This window comes from Pelophylax lessonae (genome assembly GCF_965119305.1).
Source record: "Pelophylax lessonae genome assembly, chromosome: 3".
NCBI classification, from domain to species: domain Eukaryota; kingdom Metazoa; phylum Chordata; class Amphibia; order Anura; family Ranidae; genus Pelophylax; species Pelophylax lessonae.
The window spans coordinates 671,958,266-671,975,172 of record NC_138770.1 but is presented as its reverse complement, the minus strand read 5'-3'; the positions used below and the strand labels follow the sequence as shown (position 1 = coordinate 671,975,172).

Sequence of the window (16,907 nt, the reverse complement as noted above, 5' to 3'; positions counted from 1 at the left end):
CCCCTGCCCGCAGACCCCCACAACCACCGGCCAGGGTTGTGGGGATGAGGCCCTTGTCCTCATCAACATGGGGGCAAGGTGCTTTGAGGTGCGGGGTGCAGAGCCCCCCCTGCCCCAAAGCACCCACACCCCCCCATGTTGAGGGCGTGTGGCCTGGTATGATCCAGGGGGGGTGGGGCCGCTCGCTCGTCCCCTCCCCTTTCCTGGCATGCCGGACTGCATGCTCGGATAAGGGTCTGGTATGGATTTTGGGGGGGACCCCACGCCGTTTTTTCGGCGCGGGGCTACCCTCAAATTCCATACCAGATCCGAAGGGCCTGGTTTGGAACCTGGGGGGGAACCCCACGCCGTTTTTTTCCCCATTTTGGCGTGGAGTTCCCCCTCAAGATTCTCACAGTGCAGGTCGCACCGCAAGTCGGATCACCCTGATCCGACCTGCGGTGTGACTTCCATTCAAATCAATAGGCTCCCATAGGGAACCATTGATTTTGAATGGAGGCAGAAAAAACGCTGCTAACAGCTACTGTGGCCAAACGTGCAATAACGCTAGTAGAAAAAGCTACTGAAAGCACGTTTTTACAGCTGCTGTTTCCCGGCGTTATGTAAACAGCTTTGGAGCATGTTTTTATGACGCCCTGTGTGCATGGAGCCTAAACAAAAAAAGAGCAACAATTCTGAAAAAAAACAAACAATATTTTTCACTTTCTGCTATATAACATTCCCCAAAAAAAAATAAAAAATAAAACATTTTCATCCTTTTAGGCCAATTTGTATTCTGCTACATATTTTTCGTAAAAAACTAATAAAAATCCCAATAAGCGTATTTTGATTGGTTTACGCAAAAGTTATCACATCTACTAACTAGGGGAAAGATTTATGTCATTTTTATTTAGTTATTTTTTACTAGTAATGGCAGTGATCTGCGATTTTTAGCGGGACTGTGACATTGTGGTGGACAGATCGGACCCCTAACTGACATTTTTTACACTTTTTGGGGGGACCAGTGACATTACTACAGTAATCAGTGCTAAAAATATGCACTGTTACTGTAATAATGACACTGGCAGGGAAGGGGTTAACCTAAGGGTGATCAAAGGGTTAAATGTGAGCCTAGGGGAGTGTTTTCTAACTGTGGGGGGAGGGACTTGTGAAATGGTCATATGGCGCTTTCCCACTGCATGGCACCGAACGGTTCGGCTCGCTTTTGTGCTTTTCCACATGGTACGGTGTAGGAACGGTTCGGTACGGTACGGCGGCGCTTTTCCACTGCATGGAACCGAACGGTACGGCTCTCAAAAACAGTACCACCTCGATTGTGGTTCCAAGAGGTACCATACCCAGTACCATATCCCACAATCCTTTGCATGCAGTCACTACTAGCCACTGATTGGTCAGAGAATCCCACCCACCCCGTTGTTATCCCACCCACTTAACTTTAGTACTACTTTAGTGGAAAAGCAAACCATACCGTACCGTACCGAACCGTTCCAACACCAGACCATGCGGTACCAGCAGTGGAAAAGCAAACCGGGCCAAGCAGGGCCGAGCCGGTACTTGCAGTGGAAAAGTGTCAATAGAGACCTGTGATCCTATATAGAAGGATCACAGGCGCTCTGTGATCATTTCAGAGAGAACAGTGGTCTGACCGTCCTTCTTTCTCGGCGGGGAGCAATCGCGGGTGCCCGGCGGTAATCGCAGCTGCAGATTACAAGACAACTGAGCAAGTAAAGAAATGCAGCGATCATTTTTGTTATTTATGCTGATTTAAATGTGATAAAGTTGTGGGGAAGAGTATACTACCACTTTAAAATGACAAATATGTTATACTTACCTGCTCTGTGTAACGGTTTTGCACCGAGCAGCCCGGATCCTCCTCTTCTCGGGTCGAACGCCAGTGCTCCTGGCCCCTCCCTCCTGTCGAGTGCTTGCTCTGGGGGCTCCCAGGCAGGCTCGCTACCGAGCCACTGCTCTATGTAACAGTTTTGCACCGAGCAGCACAGATCCTACTCTTCTCGGGTCCCACGCTGGTGCTCCTGGCCTCTCCCTCCTGTCGAGTGCTTGCTCTGGGGGCTCCCAGGCAGGCTCTCTCCTGAGCCACTGCTCTGTGTAACAGTTTTGCACCGAGCAGCCCAGATCCTCCTCTTCTCGGGTCCCACGCTGGTGCTCCTGGCCCCTCCCTCCTGTCGAGTGCTTGCTCTGGGGGCACCCTGGCAGGCTCGCTCCCGAGCCACTGCTCTGTGTAACGGTTTAGTACCAAGCAGCCCAGATCCTCCTTTTCTCGGGTTGAACGCTGGTGCTCCTGGCCCCTTGCTCCTATCGAGTGCTTGCTCTGGGGGCACCCAGGCAGGCTCGCTCCCGAGCCACTTCTCTGCATGTCTATTCTTACACAGAGTTGTACCTCAGCCCCACCCCCTCTCTCCCCTCATTGGCTTACTGGCTGTGATTGAGAGCAACAGAAGCCAATGGCTAACGCTGCTGTCAGCCAATAAGGAAGGAGAACCTCCGGAGAGTCGAGGCTTTCGTGCACATCGCTGGATCCCGGTGGGGCACAGGTTAGTATGAGGGGGGCACAGACAAGGCTTCATGCAAAGAATGCATGAAGGTAAAAATCTTCGAGCCTTTAGAACCACTTTAACCACTTTAGCACTAGCCACTGTGCTGCTACTGCTACCGCTGTTTTCATTCACAGCGGGAGTTGGGCCAGGGGAAGAGCGGCGGCGATCGCCGCTGCTCTGCCCCGATCGTCGGGGAATCCAGTTTGGAGATCCGCCTGCCTGTGTAAACAGAGCAGGCGGATCTCCTAAGTGACAGGGAGTGACAGATGGGAGTGTTCAGCATAGCTGGACATCCGATCTGTCCCTGTCTCACACAGTCACCTCCCCCCACACGTCAGTAAGCACCAGGCATACATTAACCCCTCCCTCTCCAATAAAGTTAACCCCTTCCCTGCCAGTGTCATTTTTACAGTAACAGTGCATATTTATAGCACTGATTACTGCAGTAATGTCACTGGTACCCCCAAAAGTGTCAAAAATGTCAGTCAAGGGTCGGATCTGTCCGCCGCAATGTCGCAGTCCCGCAAAAAAAACAAAATCGCAGATCGCCGCCATTACGCGTTAAAAAAAAAAAACACCAAAAATGACAAAAATCTTTCCCTTAGTTAGTAAACGCAATAACTTTTGCGCAAACCAATCAAAATACGCTTATTGCGATTTTTTTTACCAAACATAGGTAGCAGAAAACAAATTGGCCAAAAATTGGTTTTTACATCTTTTTTGGGGGGGGGAATTTCATATAAAAAATGTTAAAAATATTGTTATTTTTTCAAAATAAACGCTCTTTTTTTGTTTTTTAGCGCAAAAAGTAAAAATCGCACAGGTGATCAAATACCACCAAAAGAAAGCTCTGTTTGTGGGAAAAAAAGGACGTAAATTTCGTTTGGGTACGGCGTCCCACGACCGCGCAATTGTCAGTTAAAGTCGCACAGCGCCGAATCGCAAAAAGTGGCCTGGACGTAAGACAGCAAAATCCTCCGGTGGTAAAGTGGTTAAAGCAAACAAACTTATTGACACGAATCCTAACACTGTCCTTTATCATTACTGTCAGTTATATCCTACCTTGCCCATTGTCATCCAATCAGACAGCTCATCAGAATCTGGAATCTCTGTGGTACATTCTGGGAACCAATCAACTTCTTCATAGGCTGTCGCCTACAATATCAAACACAAATATATATAGACATTTCATGTAAAGTACGCGACCAATCACTGAAGAGCAGCAGGTATGAAAAATTAATCTGTGAGGATGATCCCTCCATCTATACACCCTCCATGTGCTCACCACTCACCTCCGGCTGATCCCTCCATCTATACACCCTCCATGTGCTCACCACTCACCTCCGGCTGATCCCTCCATCTATACACCCTCCATGTGCTCACCACTCACCTCCGGATGATCCCTCCATCTATACACCCTCCATGTGCTCACCACTCACCTCCGGATGATCCCTTCATCTATACACCCTCCATGTGCTCACCACTAACCTCCGGATGATCCCTCCATCTATACACCCTCCATGTGCTCACCACTCACCTCAGACTGATCCCTCCATCTATACACCCTCCATGTGCTCACCACTCACCTCAGACTGATCCCTCCATCTATACATCCTCCATGTGCTCACCACTCACCTCAGACTGATCGCTCCATCTATACATCCTCCATGTGCTCACCACTCACCTCAGACTGATCCCTCCATCTATACACCCTCCATGTGCTCACCACTCACCTCAGACTGATCCCTTCATCTATACACCCTCCATGTGCTCACCACTCACCTCCGGCTGATCCCTCCATCTATACACCCTCCATGTGCTCACCACTCACCTCCGGATGATCCCTCCATCTATACACCCTCCATGTGCTCACCACTCACCTCAGACTGATCCCTCCATCTATACACCCTCCATGTGCTCACCACTCACCTCAGACTGATCCCTTCATCTATACACCCTTCATGTTCTCACCACTCACCTCCGGATGATCCCTCCATCTATACACCCTCCATGTGCTCACCACTCACCTCCGGATGATCCCTCCATCTATACACCCTCCATGTGCTCACCACTCACCTCAGGCTGATCCCTCCATCTATACACCCTCCATGTGCTCACCACTCACCTCAGACTGATCCCTCCATCTATACACCCTCCATGTGCTCACCACTCACCTCAGACTGATCCCTCCATCTATACACCCTCCATGTGCTCACCACTCACCTCCGGCTGATCCCTCCATCTATACACCCTCCATGTGCTCACCACTCACCTCCGGCTGATCCCTCCATCTATACACCCTCCATGTGCTCACCACTCACCTCAGACTGATCCCTCCATCTATACACCCTCCATGTGCTCACCACTCACCTCAGACTGATCCCTCCATCTATACACCCTCCATGTGCTCACCACTCACCTCCGGCTGATCCCTCCATCTATACACCCTCCATGTGCTCACCACTCACCTCCGGCTGATCCCTCCATCTATACACCCTCCATGTGCTCACCACTCACCTCAGGCTGATCCCTCCATCTATACACCCTCCATGTGCTCACCACTCACCTCCGGCTGATCCCTCCATCTATACACCCTCCATGTGCTCACCACTCACCTCAGACTGATCCCTCCATCTATACACCCTCCATGTGCTCACCACTCACCTCAGACTGATCCCTCCATCTATACATCCTCCATGTGCTCACCACTCACCTCAGACTGATCCCTCCATCTATACACCCTCCATATGCTCACCACTCACCTCCGGCTGATCCCTCCAGTCCACATTGAGTTCCTTCTCAAACCCTTTTAGGATCAATCCGAGACCTCTCCGCCCTTTCTGATTGGAAGTTTCGACAATCTCCTTCCGGCCTTGGCCGTACTTCCCCAAACCCTCGCCTTCTCGGAAACCCATCTTGGCCTAAATGATGGAAAGAAACAATGAAACAATTTAACAACCAGCAATTCATGGTACGGATACAGAAAATAAACACAACGGACAGTTTAAAGTATAACTATAGGCAAAACTATAGGGAGGGTTATAACCCCTGTCAGTTATTTCTTTGCCATCTGTGTCCCATTGGGGGATGGGGGGGGGGGGGGGTTACCTTCACTTCCTGTCCCATAGCCAAAACAGGAAGGGAGAGGAAATCCCTGCAAATTAACCCCTTTGTGCCGACAGAACGCAAATATGCGGCCTCAGCTTCAAGGGGTTGTACCAAGGTCATGCCTGCAGCTAGAGGCGTCACCCCGGTACCGTTGTTTAGAGCGGAGGTTGGCTATTTTTCTAATAACAACTGATGCAGCTAAGTAGCCGCTCGGTTGTTATTACAAGGAGCAGGAGGGGATAGCCCCCCCCCCCTCCCGCCACCTTCTGCAGCTTACCTGGTGGGATGGGAGATCCGAGCGATCAGCCAGCACGTCCGCCAGCTGGCCAAAGACCTAAACAAAGCCAGATTCGGGGGATGATCAGGTCTCCGATGTAAAAACCTGGAAGCAATGTCCTGACATCACTTCCGGGTACTGGAGCCTTAATGGCGCCAGATTTAAAAACAAAAATGACAGCCACACTTGGCGTTTTGAATGCTTTGAAGTGCAGTGGAGGGGTTTGGAGTCTTTTAGACCCCCAATCCCTCCATAAAGAGTACCTGTCACTGCATATTACTGTCACATCCCCCCCTCCCCCTCCATAAAGAGTACCTGTCACTGCATATTACTGTTACAAGGGATGTTTACATTGTTTGTGACAGCAATAAAAGTGATGAAAAAAAATGTTTTAAAGGACAGTGTAAAAAATAAATAAAATAAATAAGAAATAAAACATTTAAAGCGCCCGTGCGAAAGCATATGTAAGTGGCGCCCACATATGTAAACGATATTCAAACCACACATGTGAGGTATCGCCGCAATCGTTAGTGTGAGAGCAATAATTATAGCCCTAGAACTCCTCTGTAACTCTAAACAGGTAACTGTTAACATTTTTTTTAAAGTGTTGCCTATGGAGATTTTTAAGTACCGTAGTTTGTCGCCATTCCGCAATTGTAAACAATGGATGGCTTCCTTTCATGCCATCAATTGTGTACAATGGTGTTTGCTAGTTGTGATTGGTCACAGTGATCACATGGTACAGACAGGGCCGATCACAGCCCATCTGTACTGTGTGATTAGATGTGACCAATGACAGCTAATCACCATTAAAAACACACTCAATCTGTTTCATTCAGTAAAACTGGTTGCTTATAAATAAAAATGTAATTCAAGAATTGGAAAAAAATTATTAAAAACATTTTGGCCTAAATTTATGAGAAAAATATTTTTTTTGCAAAATCTTATAACCGAAACGAAGAAAAAAGCTTTTTTTTTAAAAAAAAACTTTCAGTCTTTTTTAGTTTATTTAGCAAAGAATAAAAAATCCAGCGGTGATTATTTACCAACATGTGAAAGCTCTGTGTGAAAAAAAAGATAAAAATGTCATAGGGTACAGTGCTGCATGATCGCGCAATTGATATTCAAAGTGCGAAAGTGCTGAAAATTGGCCTGGGCAGGAAGGGGGTGAAAGTGCTCAGTATTGAAATTAACTTTGTGCTACAAAAATGTTTTAGGATAATACAAAGACTGGGTACTCTGCCCTGCCAGTCATACGTATTTTATATACGCATTAGTTATTTTTATTTTTTTTTTTACAAATATATATTTTATTAACCACCTCCCACCCGGGCCATTGTAAATATACGGCCGGGCGGGAGTCTCGTCCTTCTGAATGGACGTTCAGGAACGTCATTCAGAAGGAGAGAGATCGCGCCGCCGCGGGCGCGCGCAGCGGCGCGATCTCGATGTGCCTGTGTCCCTAGGACACAGAGCAACAAGACTCGGCAGGAGGGCCCTGTGATTGGCCCTTCTGATCACGTGACGGCTGTGTCCAATCACAGCCGTCATGTAATGTCAATACAGCCGTTGTAACGGCTTCGATCTCTTCTCCTCCTGACAGATCCTGTCAGTGAGGAGAAGAGCAGAGGATCGATTCTGCAGCCGGGGTGATCAGTGAGTATTTCTGATTACTCACTGATCACAGGGGGGGTCTGTGCTGGTAATCAGATGATTGATTACCAGTGCAGCCCTGGGGGGAGGGGGTGCCACTAGAGCCACCAGGGATGCCCACCCATGACCACCAGGGATGCCCACCATGGCCACCAGGGATGGCAAACAGGGCTCAGAGAGCCTGCCAGTGGTGCCCCCTATCAGTGCTGCCCACCAATGCCATCTATCAGTGCTGCCCACCAGTGCCCGTTATTGCCATCTATCAGTGCCGCCCACCAGTGCCCATTATTGCCCACCAGTGCTGCCTATCAGTGCCCATCAGTGCCCCCCATCAGTGCCGATCAGTCCCGCCCATCAGTGCCACCTATCAGTGCCCATCAGTGCCGCCTATCAGTGCCCATCAGTGCCGCCGATCAGTCCCCATCAGTGCTGCCTATCAGTGCCCACCAATGCTGCATATCAGTGCTATCTATCAGTGCCACATATCAGTGCCCATCAGTGCTGCATATCAGTGCTACCTATCAGTGCCCATCAGTGCTGCATATCAGTGCCACCCCATCAGTGACACCCTATCAGTGTCTCCTCATCAGTGCCTGTCAGTGCGGCGTCATCAGTGCTCATCAGTGAAGGAAAAAACGTATCCATTTACAAAATTTTATAACCTAAATAAAAAAACTTTTTTTTTTTTTTTTTCAAACTTTTCGGTCTTTTTTTATTTGTGCACCAAAAAAGAAAAAACCTGGCAGTGATCAAATACCACCAAAAGAAAGCTCTATTTGTGGGGAAAAAATGACACAAATTTGGTTTAGGTACAGTGTTGCATGACCGCGCAATTGTCATTCAAAATGCAACAGCGCTAAAAGCTGAAAATTGGTCTGGGAAGGAAGGGGGTTTAAGTGCCCAGTATTGAGGTGGTTAAAGAGGTTGTAAGCCCTCGAAAGTTTTTTTTTTTTTTTTTTTCTGCAACCTGAAAGAGAAACACATAATGAGCTAGTATGCATCGCATACTAGCTCATTATGAAATACTTTCCTAAGAACGAGCCCCCGCCGTGCCGCCCGCTCACCTGTATGACGGGCGACATGTCCAGTCGCCCGTCTTCCGGGATCGCGGCATCCGGCCATCTGATTGGCCGGAGCCGCGGTGACGTCACTCCAGCCGACGGTCACGGCACGGGACTCTGAAGGAACGGCAAGAGCGGCCGTTCCTTCAGAGCGCATGCGCCAGTGACGTCACTGGCTGCATGTAAGGTAAATATCTCCTAAACGGTACATGTTTAGGAGATATTTACAGTACCTATAGGTAAGCCTTAATGTAGGCTTACCTATAGGTAAAAGTGTCAGAGGAGGGTGTACTTCCTCTTTAAGGATTTAGTGTGAGGCTGTACAGAAGAACACGGGAAACAACATAGCCGTACATATAATTATATCGCAAAAGAAAAAAATTCTTCCATAGGTAACTAGAGCCCCAAGAATAGTCTAGAACTCTTGACATACCTTACATTTCGTTTAACTCTACCTTCTTGCTAGTTTGTTTCCCGCGCTCTCTCTCTATGACGCCGTCTTCAAAACTAAACTAGCACAACCTCCCTTCACCCAACCCATTTTCTATTTTTATTTATATTCAAAAACAAAAAATCCCAAAAAAAGGGGGGGGGGGGGGAGGAAAATCTCTTCCCTTCCTGGAGGACCAATGGCCAATTACCTCTCATACCCCAAAGACTGTCGCAAGAATATCTATCTGCCTTTCATAACCCTGAGAGGGTTATCCCCTCTCTTGAATGAACACATTCCATGCATCCCATATCTTAGAATAGTTATCCTTTTTAAAGCGGTTGTAAACCCGAAAACAAAAAAAAAAAAAACCTGCAAGACAAAGGCATAATGAGCTAGTATGCATCGCATACTAGCCGATTATGTATTACTTACCTTAGAACAAAGCCCCGAAACGGACCCCCGGACATCGCTGCGGGCACTGCCATGATCCCTCGGTTCGGCGGCTCCGGCGCGGTGATTGGCCGGAGCCGCGATGACGTCACTCCCGCGCATGCGCACGGGAGTGATTTTCCGGCAAGCTCCCGGCAAGGGAAACTGAAGGTCCCCCAGGACCTTCAGAGCGCATGTGCCGCTCGCATGAGCGGCTGCATGCACTACAAATAGCTCCTAAACCGTGTCGGTTTAGGAGATATTAATTGTACCTACAGGTAAGCCTTATTATAGGCTTACCTGTAGGTAAAAGTGTCAAAAAACGGGATACTACCACTTTAACCACTTGAACTCTACTGCAGCAATGTGGCTCGTTATCGCCCAGCGACGTAGACCTACGTCGCTGGACTCTGCCCCTTGTGGGCGGCACGCGCGCGCCGCCGGAGGCTCGCTCCCGCTGTGTTCAGTCACAGCAGGAGTCGGGCCAGGGAAGGAGCAGTGGCGATCGCCGCCGCTCTTCCCCGATCGTCGGGGAATCTAGTTTGGAGATCCGCCCGCCTGTGTAAACAGAGCGGGCGGATCTCCTCAGTGACAGATCGGAGTGTTCAGCATAGCTGAACATCCGATCTATCCATGACTCACTCAGTCACCCCCCCCCCCCCCCACACACGTCAGTAAGCACCAGGCATTCATTAATCCCTCCCTCTCCAATAAAATTAACCCCTTCCCTGCCAGTGTCATTTTTACAGTAACAGTTCATATATATAGCACTGATTACTGCAGTAATGTCACTGGTACTCCCAAAAGTGTCAAAAATGTCAGTCAAGGGTCCGATCTGTCCACCGCAATGTCGCAGTCCCGCAAAAAAAACGCAGATCGCCGCCATTACGCGTTAAAAAAAAAAACACCAAAAATTACAGAAATCTTTTCCTTTGATAGTAAACGCAATAACTTTTGCGTAAACCAATCAAAATACGCTTATTGTGATTTTTTTTACCAAACATAGGTAGCAGAAAACAAATTGGCCAAAAATTTAAAAAAATTTTGATTTTTACATTTTTTTGGGGGGGAATTTCATATAAAAAATGTTAAAAATATTGTTATTTTTTCAAAATAAACGCTCTTTTTTTGTTTATAGCGCAAAAAGTAAAAATCGCACAGGTGATCAAATACCACCAAAAGAAAGCTCTGTTTGTGGGAAAAAAAGGACGTAAATTTCGTTTGGGTACGGCGTCGCACGACCGCGCAATTGTCAGTTAAAGTCGCACAGTGCCGAATCGCAAAAAGTGGCCTGGACGTAAGACAGCAAAATCCTCCGGTGGTAAAGTGGTTAAGTTGAGCTGTTAGTATCAAATCCTCCATTTTATTTATTTCCTTAACTTTCCTTATCCAACACATAATTGTTAGGGATGTTTGCTTTTTCCAGCTAAGAGGGATACAGGATCTAGCAGCATTCGCAAGATGGCACAAGATAGACTTTCTGTATCTTTTTACCGGAGCGTTAGTTAATTGTAGAAGAAAAAATGCCGGATCCTCTGGAATCTCATCTTCTGTAAATGTTTGCATAATCTCTTTGACTTCTTTCTAAAAACATGCTAATTTAGGGCAAGACCAAAATAGAGGCGCTTTTCCACTGCATGGAACAGAACGGTTCGGCTCGCTTTTGCGCTTTTCCACTGCATGGTACGGTGTGGTACGGTGTTGGAATCTAGTCTCTCTGCACGCTGTGAACTTGCAATTCATTATGGGTATTGATACACAGCCCTTTAGATCCCTCCGTAAGACAGGTTATTTCCAAGCCTCACATTTTGTGAGGGAGGATAAATGGCTTTCATTGGAGATATTAGTAAATGAGGTGGATGTTTTTAGACTTCCTTTTTGGAATGCTCTCCAATTTCACCATTTTCTACATTCAATCCTTAACCCTCAAAGTTTCGGTCGCCAATTGACATCTTTTGAAAGATATTGCTCGGATACAGGGAATCTTTCTCAGGTATTATCTAAAATATATAACTTAATATACCTGAGGTGCAATACCGACTGCCTTATTTTGATGGATGGGCGAGAGAATTGAACTGTGCCTTCCCCTTGGAACAGTGACAGCGTATGATCAGCCTTGCTTTTAAATCATCTATGTGTACTAAGTTTCAAGAAACAAATTTCAAAATTCTGACAAGATGGTACTATACACCAGCCCTCAAAAATTCCACTCGCCTGCTCGCATTTTGCGAGTGGAATTATGAGGATGGCGAGTAAGGGCTGTGCTGTAGTCCCATGTATGGGGAATGTACTAGTAGTGCCTGTCCCTGCCGCCGCCATTCACAGCGCAGCCGGCAATTACATTCTTCTTCAGAAAAGGGTAGACCCGGGGCGCAGAGCAGTGCGCCCTGAGCCCACCCATTGTGTGACAATAGAGAATGAATATTCGCTATCGTCACAGGGATCCTCCTCCTGATCCTCCTACTGGTCAATCAGGAGGCGGATGCAAGACCGTTTCCTGATTGGCCGAAAGGCGAACAAATGCAATTGGCCGAGGAGGAGGACTTGGGAGACATGGAGGACGCGCAGGATTGATGAGAAGCCACCCGCTGCAGGTAAGTGCACGCTGGTCTCTCTGCACGCTGTGGGCACTCTGCAATGAAAGGGGGCACGCTGTGGGCGCTTCTTTAATAAAAGGGGGCACGCTGTGGGCGCTCTGCAATGAAAGGGGGCACGGTGTGAGCGCTCTGCATTGTAAGGGGGCACGCTGTGGGCGCTCTGCATTGTAAGGGGGCATGCTGTAAGCGCTCTGCATTGTAAGGGGGCACGCTGTGGGTGCTCTGCATTGTAAGGGGGCATGCTGTAAGCGCTCTGCATTGTAAGGGGGCACGCTGTGGGTGCTCTGCAATGAAAGGGGGCATGCTGTAAGCGCTCTGCATTGTAAGGGGGCACGCTGTGGGCGCTATGCATTGTAAGGGGGCATGCTGTAAGCGCTCTGCATTGTAAGGGAGCACGCTGTGGGCGCTCTGCATTGTAAGGGGGCATGCTGTAAGCGCTCTGCATTGCAAGGGGGCATGCTGTAAGCGCTCTGCATTGCAAGGGGGCACGCTGTGGGCGCTCTGCAATGAAAGGGGGGCATGCTGTGGGCTCTCTGCAATGAAAGGGGGCACGCTGTGGGCTCTCTGCAATGAAAGGGGGCACGCTGTGGGCTCTCTGCATTGAAAGGGGGCACGCTGTCAGGAGGTCATCTCAGCTTCAGGGGTGTCCGGTGCGGGTACAGACGGACAATGTATATAACAAAAACTATCAGCGCAAAAAAAATATCAATAGTGAATGGTGCAATAAACAAATGATATAAAGACTGGCTGCACATACTAAAAGTGTCTAAACCTTACAATGTAAAGTAAATAAACCAAAAAGTAGTGTTGCGCCAGTCATGTGCAGACATAGTGTAATAAAACTCAAAATCAGTGTCCATACATGTTCCAATGTCCATACAATCAATCAAATAAACGGTGAATCCACGTGTCCAAAAGAATCTTGTGCAAAACTTAATTAGTGCTTTCGTGATTAGTGCAATCCCCCCACCAGGTGAATTGGTCTCTCACCTCCACTATAGACCCACTGCTGTGTCAATCACAGTGTTGTATATACACAGGGACCTTCAGATAGTAAAGGCTATGGATAGCCTATCACCTCCAGAGGGATTCTCACCGATAGACATAAAAGGGGAACAAAGGAAGAGATCTAGTGCTCTCTGTATGGTTGCAGTAAACCGCTTTATTGAGTAAAGGAATGGTACTCACAAAGATGGCGCTTCCAAAGCGCATAGCAATCAGCATAAACGGTATCTAGGAAGAGACAGCTTCCAGCACGCAGGCTCTGTCCCCTATACGCGTGACGTCGAAGCCCAACCACAGGTGTGACTTCCTCAGTAGGGGTGATACGCACTCGTGAGGCTGCATTGGATGGGCACTGATCAGGCTGCATTGGATGATACGCACTGGTGAGGCTGCATTGGATAGGAACGCACTGGTGAGGCTTTATTGGATTGGCACGCACTGTTTAGGCTGCATTGGATGGGCACGCACTAGGCTGCAAGTGCCGTGCGGTCTCCCAGCTGCCGTGGGAGACTTAGGATGTCTGCAGTCAGTGACAGAGCCACTGCTTCCTGTATAGTTCCGGCTCCGTCACAGGCGGAGTGATATGAAATGCACTCCTCCCCCGCCTGTGACAGGAGCCATACAGGAAGCAGCAGCTCTGCTCTCTACTGCAACCACTGCTTCCTCCAGCAGGACCCGCATGACCAGCTTTACCCGCCAGCAGTAACCGCACCAGCATTACCCGCCAGCAGTACCCGCCAGCAGTCTGCAAAATAAGTAGAAAAGGTATGTGCATTAGCGTGTGTAAATTGTTGCAATATGTTTTTTAATAACTAGTTTTGTGATAATATTTTTGTCATAATATGTCATATTTTGTCATAATATGTCATGTCCTTGTTCATACATGTATGAGTAAGGACATGACATTTTCTGTCTGCCTAAGTCATATGTGTTAGAGGTGCAACTATCCCCCCCGCACATAACTGTAAATATCCCAGCATGTGCAATGTTTCTGACTCCTCCCACCATGAAGTGGTGATGGTGGTTAGAGTGTTCCTTTATTATCTCTCAGAAGAAGTAAACCTCTGTATACTGATTCCAGTATTCCTGATACGGCGCTGGAAGGGCGCGGCGGCGTTTTATTACTTACATACCTTAACTATAGTATATATTTTATATGCGGTGCGAGAAAATTTCTCTACACTCAATGTGACCCTGAGAAGCCAAAAGGTTGGACACCCATGATCTAGTGGCAAAAATTATTTAAGGAGCAAAAAAAAAGGAAAATTCTTCCTTTTTCCTTCCTTTCTCCCTTCTCTCCCCCTTTGAGAGAAAAAGGAAAAAAAAAAATGTAAGAAAGGGAGGAGGTCTGTCTTAGAATCCTCTCACCCCCAGCACCTCTCCTCCTTAATATCTCTATGCCTTTGATACAAGGGAAAAAATGAATATGCTTTAACCACTTTACCACTAGAGGATTTTGCTGTCTTACGTCTGGGCCACTTTTTGCGATTCGGCGCTGTGCGACTTTAACTGACAATTGCGCGGTCATGCGACGCCATACCCAAACGAAATTTAGGTCATTTTTTTCCCACAAACAGAGCTTTCTTTTGGTGGTATTTGATCACCTGTGCGATTTTTACTTTTTGCGCTATAAACAAAAAAAGAGCGTAAATTTTGAAAAAACAACAATATTTTTCACATTTTTTTATATGAAATTCCCCCCAAAAAAATGTAAAAATCAAAATTTTTTTAAATTTTTGGCCAATTTGTTTTCTGCTACCTATGTTTGGTAAAAAAATTCACAATAAGCGTATTTTGATTGGTTTGCGTAAAAGTTATTGCGTTTACTAACTAAGGGAAAGATTTCTGTCATTTTTGGTTTTTTTTTTTTTTTAACGAGTAATGGCGGCGATCTGCGATTTTTTTTGCGGGACTGCGACATTGCGGCGGACAGATCGGACCCTTGACTGACATTTTTGACACTTTTGGGGTTACCAGTGACATTACTGCAGTAATCAGTGCTATGCATATGCACTGTTACTGTAAAAATGACACTGGCAGGGAAGGGGTTAATTTTATTGGAGAGGGAGGGGTTAATGTATGCCTGGTGCTTACTGACGTGTGTGGGGGGAGGGGACTGAGTGACACAAGGACAGATCCAGGGTTCAGCTATGCTGAACCCTGCAATCTGACCCTGCCTGTCACTTAGGAGATCCGCCCGCTTGTGTTTACACAAGCGGGCGGATCTCCACACTAGATCCCCGACGATCGGGGAAGAGCAGCGGCGATCGCCGCTGCTCCTCCCCTGGCCCGACTCCCGCTGTGACTGAATACAGCGGGAGCGAGCCTCCGGCGGCACGTGCGCGCCGCCGAGAAAGGGGAGTGTCTGATGACGTAGATCTATGTCGTCAGACGGTAACAGACCACTTTGCCGCAGTACTATCAACGTAAGCAGACGGCAAGTGGTTCAACCAAGTGTATCGCATTTATGGAGACTCTTATTTAATAGCCCACACATTAAAGCAAAAACATAATTATTACACAGATCCATCAACTATTTAAGACAACTAACAGTCCTGTGTATTCTCTTTATGTTGGTCTTTTTTCTACTACGGGAATTATCTGTCTCTCATGACCAGGGCGTCTGTTTCTCACCTCTCTAGAGCCTCTTGTTCTCTCTAGTTCAGTTCGCCCCAAATATTGAGAGCGAGTTGCAAGCCAGTTAAGTATATCTATCTCATCTGAACCTAGGAAATGAAATAGCCCCGGCAGATCTACTGGGGTGCGTAAAGTATAGAAAGACATATCTTTGCAAAATGTGACTGCTAATGGATAACCCCAGCGGTTGGTATAGCCCAATTGCCTGGCCCTCTCCAATACAGGGCGTAACAGAGAGTGTGGCCCTAGAGAGGTCTGGAAATATCTTAATATTGGCTCCGTTATATTCGATCGTCCCTCTGGTCCATGCCTTCGGCAGAATCTCCTCTTTTTGCATAAAGTAGTGGATCCGGCATATAACGTCCCGGGGTCTATCGGAGTCCCTATGTACTCTATCTAGTTCCAGGGGATCAGTAGGGCCAGACCCTAATACTTTAGAGAAAATGTCTCTCACTTGCATTATTTCTATTAGCTCTAGTAATCCCCGAAGTCTGAGATTGTTCTGGCGGCTCCGGTCTTCTAAATCTTCTATTCGCAGCTGTAGAGATGTCATCATGTTCATTTGATCTTCTTTTGATCTTTCCAAGTCAGCTACTCTGTGACAAAGTTCAAATACAGTTTGCTCTCCAGGGGTCACTTTACCTGCTATTGAATCTACTTCCTGGCGGACTTCTTGCATATCCCGCTGGTGGGACTCCTCTAACCGCAGAATGAAGCTTTCAATCTCAGCGTTGGTCGGGAGCACCCGGAGGAGGGCTCTGATGTCTACCTCCGTGTCAGCTCCAACTACAGCACATTCCTCCGGCTGTTTCGAATGGACCTCCGGTGTCACCGTAGGACTCGAGGGAGTCGCCTCTAGCCCCGCACCTTTCCCTATCTCTCGTGGAGCCGACATCTCAGTCTCTAAATGTCCGGTCTGGATACAAGAAAAGTAACGCTTTATCTCCTCTGTCTGTTTGGGAATATAAGTGCGGCCGGCTTGGTAGTAGAACGAGTTTTGCGAGCTGACATTCCTTACGACACAGCCGGATCTGTCCGAGTCAAGGAGAGAGCAGCTGGGAGCTCATGCAGAGCACTTCCTCACCCCGCCATGTCTCCACCCCTATATATCTATATACGCATTATTAACCATTTCAATACCGGGCACTTTTC

The 16,907-nt window shown here is 47.6% G+C and overlaps 1 protein-coding gene across 1 annotated transcript in view; it reads right to left on the bottom strand.

Moving 5' to 3' along the window:
- The window catches only part of CMTR1 (cap methyltransferase 1), a 137,142-nt gene that overhangs the window by 96,553 nt on the left and 23,682 nt on the right, over positions 1-16,907 (bottom strand). The window contains exons 5-6 of the mRNA XM_082251648.1: positions 5,318-5,476; positions 3,618-3,710 (exon numbers count right to left, since the gene is read on the bottom strand). Of these exons, the coding sequence (XP_082107774.1) occupies positions 3,618-3,710; positions 5,318-5,476 (252 nt within the window). The remainder of the gene's footprint in view (positions 1-3,617; positions 3,711-5,317; positions 5,477-16,907) is intronic.